Here is a 21428-nt window from a genome sequence, read left to right as displayed (position 1 = left end):
TGAAGATAAGATTTTAATGTCACTTTTATTAAAGACATGATTCAAGCATGATCATCAACCTAGGCCCATTTACATAATTTCATATACTTTAAGCTTTATACTAATCTTTTTTTTTTTTTTTTTTAAATTAAATTTTTTTTTCGTGTTAGTTCAAAATTATTAAGTTAAATTTAAGTATCTCTTTGATTCCGTGTGTTGTCTCTTTTCATTTTGTTGGTGTTCATTGATATGATTTTGAAGAACTAGTTTCTTACCTACGGATTTGAAACAATCCAAAACGAATATGTTTCTAATCTTGCGACAAAATCCATGAATTATGAAAAATGTGAGACTTGTGAGGTTTCATCGGTTGGAGTTCAAAGAGAACAACATGTATTAGCGGTGGTAGGCTTGGACGGTTACAATGGTATTAGAGCCAGACATGGGGCGGTGTGCCAGCGAGAATATTGGGTCATCAAGGGGGTGGATTGTGAGATCCCTCGTTCGTTGGAAAGGGGACGAAGCATTCCTGATAAAGATGTGGAAACTTCTGGGAAGTCTGGAAGAGAAAGCCCAAAAGAAGACAATATCGACTAGCAATGAACTTGTAAGGCATTGGCGTGCATTGTGATATGCATATATTTCAGTTGCTAGCTCATTTGAATTATCACTTTTGACTGTTTGAGCTTCAGCTTCTCTCTCTTTGTGATGAAAGAATGGCATCAATGGCTTCCCTAACTTGTGAAATATCTGGAGCCTTGAACGGGCCAAAATTCGTCAGTGGCTAAGATCTGAAATTCAAAATTTTAACCATAACGATCAAGAGGGCAGAGGGACATGTTTGAGGATTGTTGGGATGGAATTCTATATTTGACTAATTAAAAAAATAATCATGAGTTTATAAGTAAGAAATATAAGTATGACCCATTTTGAGGAAACTAAAAAGTAAAGTCACGACAGCTTATGCTTAAAGTGGATGGACAATATCATTATCACTGTGGAGAGTCATGATTTCTAACATGGTATCTAAAGTCATGCTGTTAACTTAGGTATGCTAATTGAATCCTCAAATGTCGAACAAAGAAATTACTAGTCTCGAAGGTGTAGTTGTACTTTGTTCGATATCTCCAAAGAAGGAGTCGAGCCCTTTGTTCGATTAGGGGGAGGCTGTTCGAGGGCTCCATAGGCCTCAGGTTCGAGGGGGAAGATTGTTGGGAGGGAGTCCCACATTGACAGAGAATGATCATGGATTTGCAAGGAATGCATCTCCATTAGTATGAAATCTTTTGGGAAGTCCAAAGCGAAACCATGAGAGCTTATACTCAAAATAGACCATATCATACCATTGTGGAGGTCGGTAGTTTCTAATAGATTTGAGCGGGTTGGAGGTAGAGAATATTATCTCTATCTTTAGTCTCGTTTAACTAATGGGGAGAAATCTTTCTCTACTTCAATAGGTCCCTACAAGCCCGGATTCTCCAATTTAAACCGACATTTCTATTCGTAACTTATGTTCGTACCTTGACTTGTAGTTGAAGAAACTTGACATAACTAATGGCTTTCTCCAACATGGTTACCAAATCAACCTGCAAAATGAAGTTAAAAATGGCCCAAAATTCCATAAAAGTTCAAAGCTTTTCTTAATTTAGATAGCAATAAGCACCTTGGAGCCATTGGGAACCAATTCTTGGAGTATCTTCAGCCTCTCACTAATCCTCTCTCGTCGATTCTAAGTAACAAAACAAACAATAAAACAGACATTTTCTTAGCCAACGTTGTTCAAACAAAACAAGACCAAACCTTGGCTGCAATGCTCTGTGGATCCTTGGCTGTTGATGATTTACATTGCTTCTTACAAACACCCCCACTTCTATTTCCCTGTCAATCAATCAATCAATCAATCTAATACGAGTTTAGGGACAAAACTTATAATTTAGCAACGAAGACGAACGATCTAATACCGTCGTATGGGATCGCTTGTGATTTCCAGTTATGTCCTGAGCTGCTTCAGGGTCTTGAATGGCATCAGAAAGGCAGCCATAAAGAGGGCCATGATCTCCATGATGTTTTGGAGGGCTGCGATCCTCCATGGCACGCTGATGATCCCAATTGTGAGTGTCTAATTGACAAACCCCTTGTGGCTCAAAGCTCAGCAAAGCCTCGTTGTTGCCAATCCCACACTTGAAGTTGATGAGAGACTCAGATATTTGCTGCTCTTGTTCAGCTGAATTTGCGACTGCCATTGACACAGACACAGAATGAACTACTCAAAGCATACACAACCCTCCTACTTTCTAGACCCTATTTGTAGGGGTTGTAATTAATCCAATCCACCTCCAATTTTTGTCTTATTTGAATTTGAATTTTCCCTTAACTGCTTTTCCTAGGAACCATGCAATGCTCAAAATTTTTAAAACGCGTCTACCAACGAGAAGTTTCCACACTCTTATAAACAATTTTTTGTTCTTCTCCTCTCCAATCAATATAGAATCTCACAGCAAGTGAGGACAAAACATACCAAAAGAACAAGTAACATGGTCACGTCGCACGCTATCAAAAGTCAAATTCAAATCTAAATCCTGAGCACCTATGCGTTGAGAGGCATAATTTAATGGGTTGAACCAAAATGTTGCAGCAGCATGCACCACCGGCAGCTAAAGGGTCGGCGGATGCATCGGCAATCCCACGTCTTCCATATTCCAATGGTGAGTTTTTGAGAGCCAAACGAAACTCACTTTCCTGTCTCCTTTCACACTCAAACCCACACCACGTGCAATATCGATACTAGATTGATATCGACATTTAAGAGTTAGATACATGAAATCAACATGAACAACTTAGTTTGGCTAGTGTTTCTCGATCTTACATATCGTTTGACATATCCAACACTTTTTAATATAAATCAAATCTCGATATTTGTTAGACATGTATAAACATTTGTTAACTAAACTAAATAAACACTTATATAATAATAATAAAAATTTGAGCTCGTTGATTTTATTATATGATAGACGATATAAATATTATAATATCATAATTGAAAATTTGTAGAAGTTCGGTGAGATAATTATTTATTTTACTTATTTATTTATGGAAGATATATAAAATTAAAAAAAAAAAAACATGTGTAAAAATAATAAATAACATTAAATAATGTTGATGATTGAATTCTTTGTCGAATTTCATTACTACAATACTCCGTTCTCTCACATTCGTTATAGATATTTTGTTTAATAATTTAATTATTTATTTATTATTATTATTATTTTATTATTTTGGCGTTTATTTAAATATGGACGACTTTGGTACAAACTTAGCTGTATCCCATTGTTTTATAAATAAATAAAAACATAAATATAATCACATGGAACGTCTCATGGGGTCATGCCCTTCCAATTTTAATTTTAATTATTTTTCGTTGGACTACGATCGTAATTTAGGCTAATAATGTATTAGAGCGTATATAGTACTATGGTGTACACAATACTATAACATAACATTATAGCGTACGCGTCCGTACTAATTATAAAAGGGAAGTATTTCGATGCACGTGAACATACAAGATGCATGAGATTTTTATAGTTTAAAATCATGATATGTATTTATGATGCAAGTTATGATTTTAAAATTTAAAACATTTTGATTGATAATATAATGTTTGAAGTCGATTAAATATAATTTATGTAAATTACTTAATTATTATTGGTAGGATTTTAGGCATTTATTGAACTTTTTCTGTTACCCAAAATACCCTTGAATGTATAATAAATGAAATAATCCACATTTAATATAATATTTATTTTTCTTTAAATTAAACCCGTTTTTCATGCAAGGAAAATTCAGGTCCTAATTTTTTGTTATGAAATGACAAATAATAATAGATAAATAAAAGCGTCCGCTTCAATCGCTGTCCACACTAGGCAGATGGATGTATATCCTGTTTAGGGTTTATATGATTTTTTTAAAGTATTCTCGAAGTAGAGATAGGGTTGAGCTTGTGGCTCGTAAAATTAGAGCACGTGGCTAGAAATTATGATGTTAGAGGTCCGAATCCATCTTTGCCCACAACCCGTCAAAAAAAGAATTTTTTCTTGTGGAAATAGGAAAATCATGATCGGGATAGTGGACCCAGAGTGGGTCATGGTTAATTTGTATTTTGTTTATTCATGATAGCGGACCAATGCTAATGACACAGCTACGGGTTAAATTTCATGGGTTTTTTCCTTTTCCTTCTTGTTTTATTATGTATTTAAGTTAAAATAATAGTATTCATCGTTATCCTACCATTTTTCAATTTACTAGCCACTTTTTCTCTATTTGTACTATGTAATTACTTTTGATAAAGGTATGAAGTAATTGTATTTCTACGGGATGAATCATCGTGATATACTAAGAAAACACTTGGAATTGATTCTTCCGATCAATTAATGGGATTAAACTTCAAATCCATTGAATACCACATGTCACAATCGCACTCTTGCAACAGTGAGACATCTATTATGCAGCACTTATTTTGTGAGAAATTCGAACGTCACGAATAACGTCGGCGTATGTTCGAGCCTCGAGTCACGTTTGGGACACGTGTGTGAAAATAAATACGAAGGCACTATCTTTTTTGGTATACATGGAAATCAATGACAATCTTCTTTGATCCATCATTTTGGCTTTATGTTAATAGGGTTAAAAAATGTGATGTAGCTTTTAACTTCGGGACACGTGTGTGTGTGTAAATATATAGTTATGACAGGTTAGGATCATGATTCATTTTCTCTTAGATGTGGACAGAAAAGGGATCCTAGGCAAGACTCTTGCACCAAATTCACTTGTAACCCAAGCAAAGAACTTATTCCTAATCTCCTTATCCTTCTTTCTTCCTTTCCTTTCTTTTGCTTCGTGATCATCTACTACTTTGGCTTTATGCTTCTATGTGCATGCACGTGGAGCTACTACCCTACTAACTCGAGTATATCATTGTTACAGCTCAAGTCCACCGCTAGTAGATATTGTTCTCTTTGAGTTCTGGGCTTCCCCTTAAAGTTTTTAAAACGCATCTAGTAAGAGAGGTTTTCACACCCTTATAAAGAATGTTTTGTTCCATAATCCACCTCTTTAGAGGTCACTGTCCTCGTTGTCACACCGTCCAGTTCCCCTCTCCAATCTATGTAACATCTCACAATCCACCTCCTTAGGGGCCAATGTCTTCGTTGGCACACCGCCCAACATCTAGCTTCGATATCATTTGTAACATATTGTTTAGAGAGGGGAACGAAACATTACTTATAAAACATTGAAGTTAAAAGGACAATATGTACCAGCGGGACAAGAAATGAACACTTTGAAACTCCGCTATTTCTATACTGTTATACAACAGTGCCTTTAAAACATGCGAAGAGGAAAAAAGAACACTATGATTTCAACCCCACACAGATCCCATTCCAAGTTTTATTCGCATTTTACCAGTCTCCCGACACTCCCACGACCTGCCTGGACTGGCTTGCTTTCTCCTATGTCTTATTTTCATTTCCTGTTCTCTAATAGTAACAACTAAACAAGTTTATATCTTACAAACTCCATGGACAAAGCATGAGAACAAATTTTGTTACTTTGAAGAAACTTCAGAGGTGCATGAATTATTCATAGGCATATCAGTGGGCGTGCATACCAGAGCCCTTCGTTGTAAATGCCTTAAGCTCTGCTCCATGCTTACTTGCACCATCTCTGCCAGCATCTTCTTTGCTTTACTAGATTGATCGTCCTTTCCATCGATCTGATAAATAATATTACAAACAATGTTCTCGATCGTGTCGGGTTGAAGCTCAGATCTTGGATATGGAGAGTCCCTTAATAGCCTTAAGAGGGTTTTAGCCTTTGACTGAGATTTAGGTGTACCTTGGACAGTGAGTTCAAGAAGACCAGGGATTACCCCTTCTCCTAAGATAGGTTCTCTATATTTACACCGGTCGCTCTCGCACATTGTCAATAGTGCACCGACAGCGTGATCGCGACTTTGAAGAGAGCCATTCTCGAGAACTTCCACAACAGCAAGAACTCCACCTTCTTCAGATGTCAACGCTATTCTTCCTTCATCAAAACCAACTAAGGATTCAATCAGTGAGCAGCATTTTTCAGCAGTTTTTGAAGATTTTTTACATGTTTTCAGCAGACTGACTATTGAAGGGACGGGGTTTGAATCTAGAATGATGCTAAGATTAGATGGGAGTGTTGAAAGATTGGAAAGGGCCATTACAGCATCTGCCTTTGCTTGTGGGCTTCCACATCTAAGAATCTCCACAAGGAGAGGAATGGCACCAGCAGCACTTATTAACGGCTTATTGACAGTAGAAGCTGAAAGAGTGAGTAAAGAAGCAGTGGCATTCTCCTGTAGGATCAAACTCTCTGATTGCAGAAAACCAACAATTGGTCCCAAGGCACCAGCTTCAACAATCTTGATCTTATTCCTGTAGGCATTCCAAAAATTAACATATTAAGGAAGCAGCTTCTCAGTTTGACATGGAATCAATTACCAGAAACACCACAGGCAATCATATTCTTCCTTCACCCAAGATTTCTAAACAAAAGAAACTCCATTGCAAGTGTACACATCTTATTCAGCCAACAGTATCATTCGTACTGGAACAGTTCAAAATTTAATCAATACAGGAGTTCCAGAAACTAAAAGCAGACCAACATTTTCTAGGAAACATTTCATAACTGTGATGAGAACTTAAGGCCCCCAATATATCCCATGTGCTAGAAGGAACAAGAGAGGGCACATGACAATTCGATTATCATATACAAGGAAGAACAAGGAAAAAAACAGGGGTGAGCTCACATCTGCAAGATAAGATCAGCTATTTGGGTGTGCAAGCAAGCACATGAGTGGGAGGAGGTGTCAACATAGGAAATGATAGAAGACCATTGGGTTTACTTAGCAAGAGTAGTCTAATGGGGGAAGGGAGGATCCTCGGTAAATCCATATGTTCAATACTTTTCTACAATATAGTCGACTCAACTCAAGCATAGTTTAACCGATTAAGTCTATAAAGTATTTGACTGCTACCTCAAATGTTGGGTCGAACTAAAAAAAACAAAAAACAAAAAACTTAACAAAACCTTTCAAATTCTGATTCATCAAACCATTCATAAACAGAACATCAGCATTATCCCACATCAGAAAATAGCAAGGCAATTATAACAGCATATTTTTCCATGGGACCTTAAATCATCGTCAAGACAACATATGGGCTTTTATATTTAAGAAAAACAGACAAAATATACACAATTTTCATATCTTTTGCAGCCAAATTTGCGCAATCAAAGACACCAACACCGCATGCCATGCCAACCGCATTAAAAAAGGGAAAGGGGGGAAGCCTCCAACAACTAAAGCCACAAAATAACAACAATATAATTAGCAATAAAATAAACGAAGCTCAACAGGACAAATACAAATATACTGAGACTAGCAAATTCTTTATCAATTTAAAAACATAGCCAATATAGAAATCGTTCAGTTAAGGGAATCCAAGAAAAAAAATATCTCAATCTAATTGACCAACCAACACATGTTTCAGATTTTCTTCCTCCTCCTCCTCTTCCTCTACCGTTTACATTTTCTTTCACGTATTCTCACCAGCCAAACACGCAAGCGAAAATATAATTAACCACAAAAGAACGGGAAGGGAATAAAGAAGAAGAAGAAGAAGAAGAAGAAACCTCCTCATCGATATCGCTAATTAGATGAAAATTTCAGAAAGCGTAACAAATTCAATTAATCGATTAACATAAACGCAAGAACACAAGCTAATAAAAAAAATCAAGAAAGCGTGAAAAGCAATCAGGTCATATAGAAGGCAAAGAAAGAGATGTAAGAGGAATTTACTTTTCATCTTTAACAGCAAGGTTGAGAAGGGCAAGAAGAGCGGCCTCGAGGTGAGAGTCGGGGTAGTGGAGTGGGTGGAGCATGGAGACGAGGTGGGGGATTGATTCCGAGAGCTGGCGGCGGCATCGTTGGGAGGTTTTAGTGAGTCGGCGAATTTCGCAGGCGCCTTGCAGCTTGGAATCGAGAGCATCGGATTGAACAAGGAGGAGAGCCTTGAGGACGGCAGCCTCAGTAGATACGGTGGTCCGGTGGTGGCTCCCGGAGGGAGAGCTGTAATAATCCATTAGGAAGAAGGATTAAAAATTGCGTGAGGCAGTTGAGCGATGAGAGATTTAAAAGGCAGAGAAGAGGAGAGCGTGGCTTTAAGCAACAGTTAGAGAGAGAGAGAGAGAGAGAAAAAAAAAACGTTTATTTTAATTAATTAATTAATAGAGTATATAGGTTATGTTTTTGACGGTTGAATTTTCTGGGTCAGGGCAAAATGGTCAAATTCCAAGACGGGCAGAGGGCAGGGGTTATGGGCAGGGGCAGTTTTAAAAGTGTAATGAAAGTCGTTATCGGATTGGAAGTTGAAATGAAACGACTTGAGCTTGAGGTTTGGTTTAGGTTTGGTGATATTAAATTAAATATTAATGCTTAAATAATACTTTATTCATATATTTTTTATTTATTTATTCATATTTTAAAATTTTAAGGATCCAATAAATATAAAATTAAAAATTTATACAAGAAATCCCGAACACATACTCTAACCTTATTTTATTTATCCATTTATTTGTATAGACGGCTATATTATATTGTAGCATATAAAAGCACATCAGTTCTAATCGGTGAAGTCAAACAAGCAAAAAAGGTAATAGCCCGTTTAAACGAGTTATAACTCGACACCTCACCTATGCGTGACGTTGACTAAAAAAGGAGACACTTTAGGAAACTTTTAAAATAAAGGATAAAATTTTTTATTCAGACTATTGAACTTTTTATAGATACAAAAATATTAGAATACGATTGCATTCCCCATCTTTCTCCACTCAGCTATTCAAAATTCTTTCTATCTAAACTCCCACTCGAATAGAGATTTGTTAAGAACGAGTCGCTACCGACACTTTTCACTTATACTCCACACGTACATATTATAAATTGTCAAATCAAGTAAATAAAATAAGTATATTTTATTTTATGTTGACCGAATATATCTGTATTTTTTTTTATGAAGGTAAATGATTTATAATCTTAATTTAGTTTTCGAACAAGTCATATATTTGTAAGACCTATAAAGTTTTTTCGATATTAAGAATGGGCCCTGGATTTATTGAGCGTGTAAATCTAGTTGGAAGTGTAACGGTTGTTAATGATCTAAAAATGTGTAGACGTTAGGTCATGTTCAAGTATAGGTACGAGGTGAGTGGGTAATTCTTAAGAATCTAAAATTATATTTAATTCGGTCACTATTTAAATTTTAATTATGTATATTTATTACATATCATACCTATAGTACTCTGGAAGATGTTCGTTGAAAATAAATTTTTACTCAAATTATTTAAATATTAAGACTCGAACAAAAAAAAAATGTAGAAAGAAAATATATTTAAAAAATAGATCGAAAGAAAAAAAAAATAATAAAAAATTATGTAGGCTACTTTAATTTTAATTTTAAGTCGGGGTAGACCAACCTTTTAATTCAATTAACCTATATTGACCAAACCAACTCTAAGCTATTATTGCAATTAAAGCATATAACAAGCTCCAATTCTTTATTGGCTATAAATATATATATATATATATTTATTTATTTATTTATTTATATTTTTAAATTTGCATCCAATAAAGTAATAGCATTCAAGAGAGCTTTTAATTTAGTACCTAATTTATTTTTCCATTTCAACTATTTTTTATTTTAAAAAATTGGACGATAATCGATATTTTATCTACTCAATTATGTCAGATTCCGTCTATTTTTACCATAATTTTTATTAATTATTATTGATTAATTGATTAAAAACTTTCTCAATATTTTTGTATAAAAATTAATTATTAATTATAGGTTAATACAAAAAGGATAAGTAAGAATATTTCTTTATAAAAATCAACGTTTATTTATTTTTACAAAAAGAATAAATTTTAAACTTGATCTAGCTAGTGAATTAAAATAATAAAGAAATCTCCACAATAATATTCCAGTAAATAAAGATAAAAAATATGCTTTATAGAAAATAAATAATAAACAATAGATAATTCTGAGAAAAAAAATTATTATTAAAATGTGTGATTGATAAAAGCCCAAGAGTGTTGGTGGCCCATGAAATTTGGGCCTATTTGAGGCCCAAAGGAAAGATGCCGGTCGGTTATAAAAGCAAAATTACTCCAAATCAGAGCTCATTGTTACCCTCTGAAACCAGATGAAGCACGAAGCGATTCGATTTTCATACGACTGTTCCTGATCCTTCAGCTAGGTTAGATTCGGCTTCTCTTCCTCTGTTCCTTGTATTATCTGTGTTGAAAAACTTCTTGAGTTTCCTTGTGATCCGTGTTCGTCTCGTTTGATTTAAGGGTTATATGATCGTCGATGTAGAGTGTAGGTTGCTGTACTTAGTTGGGTCCCCCATTTCCCGTTCTGCATGAATTAGTTGTTTAATTCAAGATAAATTCGTCTGCCTGGAAATTGCTTTAAACATATTTTCATTGTGTTTCTGAATTGCTAACATCGTGTTGTCCTTGCTGCGTTCTTTTTTTTTTTTTTTTTTTTCCTCTTGATCGTTTGTGCTTTACTTCTTTGTTTTAAGGAATTGATTCCGCCGTTTGTAGATCAGACAAACCCGGAGCCAAAAAGTTTGTAAACCTTTTGAGGTGAAACACTTGTGTGGAACTCAAATGAAATGGAATGTGAAATGGATCTGCTAATTAGGAGTAATAAGTGATATTAGAGACATGCAGATGTTCCGATCCCTAGTTTTCGTTTCAATAGTTTTCATCTTTGCTCGTTTGAACAAGATTAAAGCTTGGGAGTTCTTGTTTTGGGTAGAATCCAATTTGTGATTTACTTCTTTGTTTTAAGAAATTGATTCCGCCATTTGTAGATTAGACAAACCAGGAGCCAAAATTTTTGTAGACCTTTTGAGGAGAAACACTTGTGTGGAACTCAAATGAAATTGAATGTGAAATGAATCTGCTAATTAGGAGTACTAAGTGATATTAGAGACATGCAGATATTCCAATCCCTAGTTTTCATCTTTGCTCGTGTGAACAAGATTAAAGTTTGGGAATTCTTGTTTTGGGTAGAATCCAATTTGTGCTTTACTTCTTTGTTTTAAGGAATTGATTCCGCCATTTGTAGATTAGACAACCCAGGAGCCAAAAAGTTTGTAAACCTTTTGAGGAGACTCACTTGTGTGGAACTCAAATGAAATTGAATGTGAAATGAATCTGCTAATTAGGAGTAATAAGTGATATTAGAGACATGCAGATATTCCAATCCCTAGTTTTCATCTTTGCTCGTGTGAACAAGATTAAAGTTTGGGAATTCTTATTTTGGGTAGAATCCAATTTGTTTATCAGGGATGATTGTAGTTATCCTCTATCAGTAGTATATGAAAGACATATACGGCTATTATGGTGAATTATCATTTATATGAGTCACTGATATACTCGACATTTCGCCAGGAATACAGTTTAACACATGGCCTCCTATTATTCAAAGTTACTAAAATTATTCCAATTCGTTAATACTTGTAATTGGGCTTTTAGGCAGTCGATGTTACCTTCTTTTGTTTTTGACAATGATTTAGTTTATTAGTTGTAATTGCTTTTACAGTTGCGCTTCACTGGACTTTAGTTCGCACGTCATGCCACATTGTCTTCAGGAAGTTTTTGTGACTTTGTGAATGTTGTAGTTTAGAGAAGCTAATATCAACAATTGTTTGTAGTTAATTTCATTCCAATTTCCTGGCTTAGACCTCCTATTTCTCCTTAGTACTCATACTTGTGACTTTATAATCAGTTCTACAAGGTATGGAAGATGTTGAAGAGCATAGCAGCCTTGAGCAGACAAAAAGATTTGTGCCATCATTTCATGAAGGGGTTTGGCTTCTTGTTGAGTTCTAGCCTCGCGTGTCTTTATAAATCCCTCAGATTGCATAATGGGGAAGCTCTTGTTTGCAGTACTAGGAAATTTGAGAATATTTTTTTGAAGCTAATTACCGTTAGCAAATTGGAAAATAAAAAAAAATACTAAGGAATTTCACCAGACCCTTCCCCTTGTTTCGAAATGCTCGACATTTCCTTCAGTGTGGAACAAGCAAAGTAACCAGTTTTACAAATAAACTGATGAGGTCTTTGGTAGGCCAAGAAGATTAATATATCTAACAAAGCAAATGTTAGGAAAGATCTTTAGGAAGCAATGTATATTAGTAAAGATGTTACTAAGTTAAGGGCTATAGTTGGGATCAGAGCAATATACTATAGGTTCTGTAGACTAGAATTTTGCAAGGCAATATCTATAATTTACAATACCCAACCACTCAAGACTCCTCTGCCGTCACATTATATATCAGTAGGGATTATTTTTGCTTATGAGATACTTTGCATTATGCTTTTATTATGTGATCATTTATCTTGTTTGTATGATTAAGGATGTTCTCTTGCCCTACGTATTTGTTACCAGTTCATGGCACCCTGCACAGACATCCCCGTAGATCGGGATCCACCAGCTACCGTGACATCTTTGCCTGTCAATGCTGGAGCATCTGGATTACCGACACCACATATACTGCTAACCACCATTCCTGCAGCTTCTGGATCGCAGATACCATCTGTAGCTCTGTCCCCTGATGCATTACAACAGATCATAGATTGTATGGTTCGGAATAGTGGGGCACGCTCTTCTGCACCATCCTCTCAGTCTTCTACAGTGGGCAACATCAATTATGTCCGGGAATTCATAAAATTTGATCCCCCTGCATTTGACGCTAGCTCAGGTGACATAGATGTTGCATATGACTGGATAAGAGATCTTGAATTTGTATTTGATTTATTGAAGTTTCCGGATGAGCAAAGGGTGAGATGTGCAGTTTTTAAGCTACAAGGGAATGCTCGCAACTGGTGGAGGTCTGTTGGGTCAGCGCAAGAAGATGATGGTGAGAGTCCTATCTCGTGGGAAGAGTTCAAGGATATGTTTTTGGATTGGCGTTGCCCAATGACTCTCAGGCATGAGAAAGAGATGGAGTTTTTGAACTTGAAACAAGGCAACATGTCTGTGGAGGATTACGACCAACAGTTTCTGAGGCTATCTCGTTTTGCTCCAGAGATGGTGGATACACAGTCAAAGATGGTGCATCGTTTTGTTATGGGCCTTCGGAAAGGGATCAGGGGATTAGTGGCTATCCAAAATCACACAGACTACGCTTCAGCTTTCGAGGTGGCTCGAACTTTGGACGAGTGCATGCCAGTCAAAACTCCGCCAGGACAGGACGAGGGATCCTCTGGACAAAAGAGGAAACATCAACGGATCGCATGAGAGGGCCGCCATGTAGCAGCAGCCAGGCTTAATGACATTACTACACATGGTGACCACAAGGTTCAATCTTTCCCAGCTTCCTTCTGTTTGATTTAGGACTTTAGTACAAAGTAGTGAACTTCTGTTTCCCCTTCTTGTTGGTAAATAGGATCGGTGGGTTTCGTTCATGTTCTGTCTTGCTTAGAAAACAAACATGCTCTGTTATTATACTCTTTTTTTAAGCATCCTTTGTTTGCGTTTGAAGACATCTCCTTCTGCCTTGTATGCCTGGGATTAAGTATCAGAAATCTGAATCTTCTACTTAGCTTCATATTTATTTTTTTAAAATTTGGTTAAATTACACGTTTAATCTCCGAAGTTTCATGTTTGTATGCATTATGTTATGGCCATATTACACACACACACACACACACATATCTCAAATAATGAAAAAAAATCAATATCAATATTTGTACTGCATGAATGGCATTGCCTTTTCAGGACTTTTCCTTGCATATTTTAATAGGTTGAAGTTGATTGTTTTTAATTTGTTTAATATCTAATTCTTAAGAGATAATTTAAAATGGCATTAACTTCCAAGTTAAGTGGTTGAATTTTGGTGGAGTTTGAATGATTAGAAGCCATAAGTTAATTTAAGCTTCTAAGTTAAGTCCAGATTTGTTGAATGTTGCTTGTAGGTGTAGGACTCATTTATTAATTATTATATATTTTTCTAATTTAATTCTTATTTGTAATGTGATCCTAAACGAAACAAAACAAAACATACAGTGAAAAACAAGAAACACATTTTCCTTGGTTCTCCATATGGTAAAAGAGTGAAGAGATGCATGAATTAGAAAAGCCAACCCAACCGTGAAGCATGGATTTTTATTTGGAGCTTAGCTTACAATTCCAACCACAAAAGCCATAGCCATTATCGTTAACTTTTTTAGACTACAACTAATAATCCACACACTAACTCCAAACTCAAAATGCTTATTTATATTTTCAATATTGAAAATATAAAATTGTCGAGAAAAGAAAAAGGAAACATTCAATCGGTTTGACCACCGAACGAACAATATATTCTTGTTTATAAATCTCAAGGAAACAGCCTTTTGTTCTTGGAAATTAGGCCAACTGATCCAAACAGAGAGAGAGAGAGAGAGAGAGAGAGAGAGAAACCATCTTTTTTTGTGTCAATTGTGAGAAACCCAGAAAGATTAGAGCTTGTTGGAAGATGGTTGCAGTTAGTTGTGTGTGTGCACCATTAGCAAAGCCATGTGTTGTTATGGCTTGCCCTGTACTCCGTGGTCGTGGTCGTCTCCAAGTTAGAGCCCAGTGTTTCAGAGAGGAACAAGGTGAGTCCTTCTGTGATGGTGGTGGTGCAGGAAGGTTGGGGAAGATGGTAGACGCCAACATGGGGGTCTTAAGAGAGAGAATGGAAGAGGTGAAGATGAGAGAGAGAGTAGAGAGGTGTTTGAGTTACAGACAACATGAATATGGATGGAACTACGCCCCCTCCTATGATTACAAACTCAAAAAGGACTTACAATTGGCTGAGTTTGTTCAGTTGTTGTTCCTAATTTCTGGGTCTCTGGGTTTTACATTTCTTTCTGGCACCTTCTCCCTTTGTTTACTTTCCTTTCTACTTCATTTTCACCCTTAATTCACTCTCTTCACTCTCTTCGTATAGTTCACATCCTATACGTCTTAAACAGTTGAGTTTGTTTACACGAACATATGTCTTAACCAACAGTTGAGTTTGTTCACACGAACATATGTCTTAACCATTTGAGTTTGTTCCCACGAATATATTTTTTTTGAAGCGTTAGTTAATTTGTTTAATTGGGTACACATTTGGTTTGAATATAGGTTTAATTAATCAATTCGTTTTTATTTTACCTATTAATTATTTTTATTATGGAACGTTTCAATGGTCAAGTTGTGCATTTAATAATTCTAATAATCCAACTCATAATAATAATAATAATAATAATAAATTTATGTGACCGTGAGAACAATTTCTGTTTTTTGACGTATATTATTAAAATATATATTATATGTTACGTCAATAATATTATAAATGTCGTGATTTTGTTAATTTCTTATTTTAACCTAAAAAAAAATCTCGAACCAAATTTTAAAGTTTGTCTATCGAGATAATTAATTTAGCACAATGTCATTATTTTTTAATTTTGCATAGAGATGTTTATATGGTAGGGTGAGTATAGAGAAAGATAGTGTGAGATTTCATATCGGGAGGAAAACGAATAAAATCTCTCCCTGGTGAACGAGCTTTAAAAATTTTGAGAAAAATTTCAAAATGAAAAGTCCAAAGATAACAATATCTCCTGGGGGTGAGCTTAGACTATTACAAATGGTATCAGAGCCAGACACCGAGCGATGTACCAGCGAAGAAGTTGAGCCCTGAATGAGGTAAATTGGGGATCCCACATCGATTAAATTAGGGAGAGAGTGACACCAAAAATGCTGAAATCTCACGTCAGTTGGAGAGAAGAACGACAAACACGTGGAGAGTATAATTATTTTAGGGATAAGCATAAGGTTGGGGTGTTTTGTAAGTTTGTAAGGAATGGCATTGGCAGCAACGCTGTGTGTTTAGAGAGTACAGCCCGGCGACGCGGCAAAGAATATGTTATTCATAATTATACAAATAACCGACACCGCCGCTACCTGCCTTCATTTAACACTCACGCATTACTTGGGTTGTCGCCGCCGCCGCCGCCGCCGCCGCTTTCCCTTCCCTTTCCTTCCAATTCTCTTCCTAATTCCAATCCCATTCATTAAATTTTTTCTATTTATTCGAAAAGAAATAAATATAATTTAATTAATTTAGCCATGTTCCACGCGGAATGTGCAATAATGTCAAACACAACCAACTGGGCTTCACTTTTGCTTTCAAAATCAACCCATTCCACATCTCCGAGTTTATGACTTTTCCAATTATCATATGATTTCCCCTTTCCCTTCCTATAAATCCATTACTTGCCTTCTAATTCTTCCTCAACTCCTCCAAGATTCAAATCTCTTGTTTGTTTTTACCCTTTTCGATTCATGGGGAATTACGTTTCTTGTACCCTTTCCACCCAAATCGGCGGCAAACCCTCCAATTCTTCCACCACGACGGTGGTTTTTCCCAGCGGCGAAGTTCGGCGGTTTCAGGAACCGGTCAAGGCGGCGGAGCTGATGTTTGAGATGCCCAATTTCTTCGTCGTCAATTCTCAATCGGTTCATGTGGGTCGGCGATTCTCGGCGCTGATGGCGGATGAGGATCTCGAGATGGGTAATTCATACGTTCTGTTTCCGATGAAGAAGGTGAATTCGGTGGTTTCGGTGGCGGATATGGGGGCCTTGTTTCTCGCCGCCGAGCGGGTATCCGGCGGGAAGAAGCGGCGGATTGTCGGCGGTGGGAAAGCAGAGGAATCGGAAGCGAAGTTGAAATTGGATAGTGAAGAAGGGGAGGAATTCTCGCCGGAGCCGGTCATGGGTCATCGAAGGTCGATGTGCAGGTCGAGGAAGCCATTGTTGGAGACCATAGTGGAAGAGCCGATGTGTTCGAGGTGATCGGGAAATTCAGAAATTAAAATGAATTTGATTTGTTCTTCGTTTGGCTTGGGGATTTTCCTTTTCGAAATTAATGAAAAGAAAATTCATTCGTTGATTGATTTGTATCATACAAAAATTAGTTCATATTAGTAAGCTTTATGAACAAGCTAATTAAATTTGTATTAATGTAAGCTAGCTTATAATCCTATCTCGTTTCATCACTTACTTTAACGAACATGAACAAAACATCTCAATCATACAATATCAATGTCTAGTTAAGAAGAATCAAGCTTCATTTAGTCTGCATTTGTGTTTTTTTTTTTTTAATCGATCTTCTCAATTGATTCCAATCTCAAATAACACTGGATTCCAATCTCAAACAGGTGTTATTGCATAGAGATTTTCGATCCGAATCATGGGCCCAATCCATTGACCATTTCTGTTTATGGGCTGTTTTTTATGGTGCAATTAGGCCCAATGAAGAATTAGTTCCTTTCATTTGGGCCATTCGGTGAATAGCAAGAAATAAGAATAATGATGCTTTTGTTAATAAATAGGAAAAGGAGTTTCACTCCATACTAGATGCGGGTTCGATTCCCGCTATAACGTTTCAAGTTCGAGATTTGGATTAGGATTAGGATTTACTATTCCAATTCTAAGAATTGCTATCTTATTTTCAAAATGGTTCTCTCAATTCATTCATGTATTGCTCGTATACTCGTGTATCACACCACTTTAAAGAGGTTTGTTTTCGTGTATATTGCTTAACCAATAAGGTTACACCTACAGAGTCGATTGGTGGGCAATTATTGAATGGAATCGAGCTCCAATTTTAAGTTTTTTAAGGGTTGTTCTTTTAAGGAGTGTGTCTCATTATAGAGAAAAGAAACAAAGCCATGCAACCTTTTTGGGATAAAGCATTAAAGTTGTATGCCCATTTTCTATACTTTTTGCTTGCTTTTCTCTTTTACTATTTTGACCTTAGGTACGTTCCTTAGTTAGGTCCGAGTTTTAAATCTAATCTCGTTACGTGTTCCCAATTTATTCACTCTAAGTTCATCCCGTTTAGACCATGAATCTCATCTAATTCAAAAAAAAAATCTAATCTTATTCGTATTATATAACTGAACGACAATATTTCTATAAACAGGTTGATATCTAAATTGATATCTATTGGGTTATTACTTTAGTTCCCGAGGGATATGCTGAATTATTCCCTTTCGTGTCCAAAGGCCAAAAGAAAAGAAAGAAAGCAACCAAGCAAGAATTCCATTAGTGCACTGCTTTAGCATGCATGGTTTTGAAAAGTTTAAAAAAGAAAAGGTGAATCATTCTCTTTAATATTATTTGTATGAAAAAGAAAATGGCTCGATAATCTTCGGTGACATGGTCACGTTACCTACTCCTTGCTTGTTAAGAGTGAAAACTATGATCGAGTAATCGAAAAAAGTGTGCACCTTGTTAGTATATGTAGTAACTTTCAATTCTTTTAAGCATTTCTTAACCATTCTACTCTCAGAATTTCTCTCATTCAGACACGGTCTTGGTTCATTCATATACTCTTTTATTTGATTTTGATTTACCCCTCTGAATTTGATGGGTTATGACATACATCTTCGCAAGCTCGCAAGATAAAAGGTATTTCCATACATGTTCAAAGGAGATATCAATCATTTTTTTTAGTATAATAAGTGGGGCGTGAGAATTAGAACATTATCAACTAGTGATACTCATTTTAGTATTTACATCGACATTTAATACGTCAAATTTAACCATGGAACGTAACAAACTTTTATCCCAAAGTTTACTTGTGTGTTGCTAGTAAATTTTACCCATTTAGGGTAAAAATAAAAATAAAAAGATAAATAGGAAAAGTAAGTAGAGTAATATTATTATTTTATGAGAGAAAAAAAAAAGAAAAAAAATGAAAAATTGTGTGCGACAGATTCCAGAACAGAGAAGAAGTAAATAATACACAAACTCTCTTGAAAAATAGCAAATAAAATTAAAATTAAAAACAAAAATAATAAAATAGAAAATTAAAAACAACTTCCATCCATTCCATACTTTACCGTTATTTACCTGCATCAACAACCAAACCAAATCATTAAAAAAAACAAAAATTAAATTTTTTTTAAAAAAATAAAAAATAAAAATAGGGAATTACCAGATCCTTGAAATATTTTTCTTATAAAAACAAGAAAAATAATGAGAAGAGCAACTCCAGCTAGAAGCCCAATTATAATCGCAAATGTCTTCTCACCGTCACCACTAAATTTATCTGCAAATTAATTCCCACATTTTATTCTTTAATTCAATATTATAAGAATTAAATAAAAAGGAAAAAAAAAAAAACATTACCAATGAAATTGCAGTAGTGGTAGTTGTGAAGAATGGCTTACCATGATGGGCCTTAGAGAACACGGGAGGCCCATGAGTACTGTATCTCGCATAACACTTCCCCAAGAACATGTCCCCAAAATCCGCCGTCCCGCAATCGCTCTTCAACCGTCCGATCGCCTCCCCGACACAATCCTGACACTCGCTCCCACTCAAATCCCCCACGCACTGCGCCACACCCTGCACTTTCCCGGACCCACCTACTCTATAAGCCCCACTGGACCCCACAATCGCTGCCAGCACAGCATCCCTTCGCGCCATTGCTTCCACCTCGTACCCGACAGACGGTCCGCATTTCTTGAGCACAACCGTCTTGTCCTCGACACCGAGGAAGGTGGAGTTGTCGTACTTGACGTAGCAGCCCTCGAGCTGGAGGGCGCCACCGCACGTGTCGGAACAGAGAGCGCCTAGTTGGGTTACGGCGCGGGCGATGCAAGTGGCGCAGTCGGGCATGGAGAGGTCCGCGCGGCACTGGTAGAGACCGTAGAGGGCGTCCTGTGGGGTGGAGGCTTGGAAGGTGTAGTTGTTGTAGGAGGTGTAGGTGGCGGAGTTGACGAGGGAGGTGAGTAAGGAGTTGAGGTTTGACTCGTAGCCGGAGTTTGGGGAGTATCGGAGTTGGGTGCAGCCGCCGTAGACGAAGGTGTCTGTGGCGGAGAGAGAGAGGAGAGGGAGGAGAGAGAAAGAGAGGAAGAGGAGGAGGAGGAGGAGATGGGCCATAGGTTCAGTAGGTTGAGGACATGGATGGAGGCTCCATATTTGTGTCACTTATAATCTTAAAAATTTATATAATTAAAAAGGAAATTAAAATATTAATAATTTTGTAAATTCTTTGAATATACAGCTTTAAAGTGATTCCATTACTTTACTTTAAAAAGGAAAATGTTAAAGTATTGTAATTCAAAAAAGCATATGTTAACCCAAAGTAACTCTCAAAAGAATGAAAAATAAATTAGTCTCATTTTCGTAAATATATATAAACATAAAGATCGTTAGAATGACTCTAATACCATGTTAGACGAACACGACTCTCCATAATTGTATAATATTGTTCACTTTGAGCATAAGTTCTCATGGCTTTACTTTGGGCTTCCCCAAAATGCCTCATATTAATGGAGTTAGTATTCTTCACTTATAAACCCATAATCATTCCCTAAATTAGTCGATGTGGGACTTTCATCACTTATAAACCCAAAGTGCGCCTCCCCTTAATCAAGGCTCAACTCCTTTGGAGTCTTAGTCATTTTTTACTGCCTTCGTACCTTCGAGGAGGCGCACTTTGTTTGAGGGGAAGTGTCGGATGATGAAAGTCTCACATCGGCTAATTTAGGGAATGATCATGAGTTTATAAATGAGGAATACTAACTCTATTGGTTGGTATGAAGCTTTTTGGGGAAGCCCAAAGCAAAACTACGAGAGCTTGTGCTCAAAGTGGACAATATCATACCATTGTGGAAAGTCGTGTTCGTCTAACAAATTTTGAGTTCGTCCTGGACGTTATATGACTTAGTAGTTACTAGTTACTAGCAGTAGGAAACGTTTTCAGAAATGAAATTATTAAATTTCTATAAAATAAAATAAAATAAATAAAAGAATGAGGAAGGAATCATGGGCAGATTGGGAAGCTTTATGGAAAGGGAAGAGGCAGCACAGCTTTGTATTTTGAAATTTGGAGGTATAATATTTGTCATTACAAAGTGGAAGATTAAAAGGTGTCTTTTTTTTTGTGTGTGTATAATTTAATTCATATTATTTAATAGAATATTTTTTTTTTTTTAATTTAAAATTCGACAAATATTCTTAATTTTTAATTTTTTTTTAAATTATAGTTTTAAATCTGTAAAATAATAATGGTAAAAACAGGACAAAAATGAAAATACCAATTTGGGCCTGGGTCAAGGAAACACATGGGCTATGGAAGCCCAATTTTTATGGTTATTTTTACTTATTATTTAATTTTATAAATATTGGGTAATTTTCAAAATTTAGTTATAGACTTTAATTAAATATTTAAAAATAAGTAAATAATGTTTTGTGTTACTTTTATTTTAAAAATAATAATTTAAATAAATGATCCGAATCCATTGACCCAAAAAATTTATGGTTGAA

General features: G+C 36.0%; 5 protein-coding genes across 6 annotated transcripts; 2 read left to right on the top strand and 3 right to left on the bottom strand.

Moving 5' to 3' along the window:
* Positions 1-319: 319 nt before the first annotated feature.
* Positions 320-15652, bottom strand: LOC111445080 (transcription factor bHLH83-like). Its single transcript, XM_023083301.1, has 6 exons — positions 15648-15652; positions 1941-2245; positions 1780-1857; positions 1643-1708; positions 1500-1565; positions 320-770 (listed from the first exon to the last, which is right to left on the bottom strand). The coding sequence occupies exons 2-6, from the start codon at positions 2220-2222 to the stop codon at positions 714-716; spliced, it is 549 nt and encodes a 182-aa protein (XP_022939069.1). The 5' UTR covers positions 2223-2245; positions 15648-15652; the 3' UTR covers positions 320-713.
* Positions 5300-8212, bottom strand: LOC111445077 (U-box domain-containing protein 2-like). Its single transcript, XM_023083297.1, has 2 exons — positions 7862-8212; positions 5300-6437 (listed from the first exon to the last, which is right to left on the bottom strand). The coding sequence occupies exons 1-2, from the start codon at positions 8143-8145 to the stop codon at positions 5579-5581; spliced, it is 1143 nt and encodes a 380-aa protein (XP_022939065.1). The 5' UTR covers positions 8146-8212; the 3' UTR covers positions 5300-5578.
* Positions 10227-13634, top strand: LOC111445078. The gene is made up of 2 exons (XM_023083298.1): positions 10227-10314; positions 12522-13634. Exon 2 carries the CDS (start codon positions 12525-12527, stop codon positions 13371-13373), a length of 849 nt encoding a protein of 282 aa, XP_022939066.1. The 5' UTR covers positions 10227-10314; positions 12522-12524; the 3' UTR covers positions 13374-13634.
* Positions 15653-16158: 506 nt separating the features above from the next.
* On the top strand, positions 16159-17101 carry LOC111445271. The gene has a single exon (XM_023083550.1). The coding sequence runs from the start codon at positions 16431-16433 to the stop codon at positions 16938-16940; it is 510 nt and encodes a 169-aa protein (XP_022939318.1). The 5' UTR covers positions 16159-16430; the 3' UTR covers positions 16941-17101.
* Positions 17102-18788: 1687 nt separating this feature from the next.
* Positions 18789-20075, bottom strand: LOC111444657 (cysteine-rich repeat secretory protein 60-like). 2 transcript variants are annotated; one of them, XM_023082624.1, is made up of 3 exons: positions 19325-20075; positions 19090-19203; positions 18789-19004 (listed from the first exon to the last, which is right to left on the bottom strand). In XM_023082624.1, the coding sequence occupies exons 1-3, from the start codon at positions 20037-20039 to the stop codon at positions 18997-18999; spliced, it is 837 nt and encodes a 278-aa protein (XP_022938392.1). In that variant the 5' UTR covers positions 20040-20075; the 3' UTR covers positions 18789-18996. The 2 variants fall into 2 exon arrangements, with proteins under 2 accessions (XP_022938392.1, XP_022938393.1); XM_023082625.1 differs by lacking the exon at positions 18789-19004 and having other exon boundaries at positions 19086-19203; positions 19284-20075.
* Positions 20076-21428: the final 1353 nt, after the last annotated feature.

The sequence above is a fragment of the Cucurbita moschata genome, unplaced genomic scaffold (assembly GCF_002738365.1).
Source record: "Cucurbita moschata cultivar Rifu unplaced genomic scaffold, Cmos_1.0 Cmo_Scf00007, whole genome shotgun sequence".
In the NCBI taxonomy this organism is placed as follows: domain Eukaryota; kingdom Viridiplantae; phylum Streptophyta; class Magnoliopsida; order Cucurbitales; family Cucurbitaceae; genus Cucurbita; species Cucurbita moschata.
This window is presented reverse-complemented; position numbering and strand designations above follow the sequence as displayed.

Excerpts from the sequence above, each read along its gene's own strand:
- LOC111445077 (XM_023083297.1), bottom strand. The coding sequence starts at position 8,145 with ATGGATTATTACAGCTCTCCCTCCGGGAGCCACCACCGGACCACCGTA. Across the intron at positions 6,438-7,861 it reads CTTGCTGTTAAAGATGAAAA|GAATAAGATCAAGATTGTTG; the intron begins GTAAATTCCTCT and ends GAATGCCTACAG.
- LOC111445271 (XM_023083550.1), top strand. The coding sequence starts at position 16,431 with ATGGGGAATTACGTTTCTTGTACCCTTTCCACCCAAATCGGCGGCAAA.
- LOC111444657 (XM_023082624.1), bottom strand. The coding sequence starts at position 20,039 with ATGGCCCATCTCCTCCTCCTCCTCCTCTTCCTCTCTTTCTCTCTCCTC. Across the intron at positions 19,204-19,324 it reads GTTCTCTAAGGCCCATCATG|ATAAATTTAGTGGTGACGGT; the intron begins GTAAGCCATTCT and ends ATTAATTTGCAG.
- LOC111445080 (XM_023083301.1), bottom strand. The coding sequence starts at position 2,222 with ATGGCAGTCGCAAATTCAGCTGAACAAGAGCAGCAAATATCTGAGTCT. Across the intron at positions 1,566-1,642 it reads TGGTTCCCAATGGCTCCAAG|GTTGATTTGGTAACCATGTT; the intron begins GTGCTTATTGCT and ends TTCATTTTGCAG. Across the intron at positions 771-1,499 it reads TTCTTCAACTACAAGTCAAG|ATCTTAGCCACTGACGAATT; the intron begins GTACGAACATAA and ends TTTGAATTTCAG.
- LOC111445078 (XM_023083298.1), top strand. The coding sequence starts at position 12,525 with ATGGCACCCTGCACAGACATCCCCGTAGATCGGGATCCACCAGCTACC.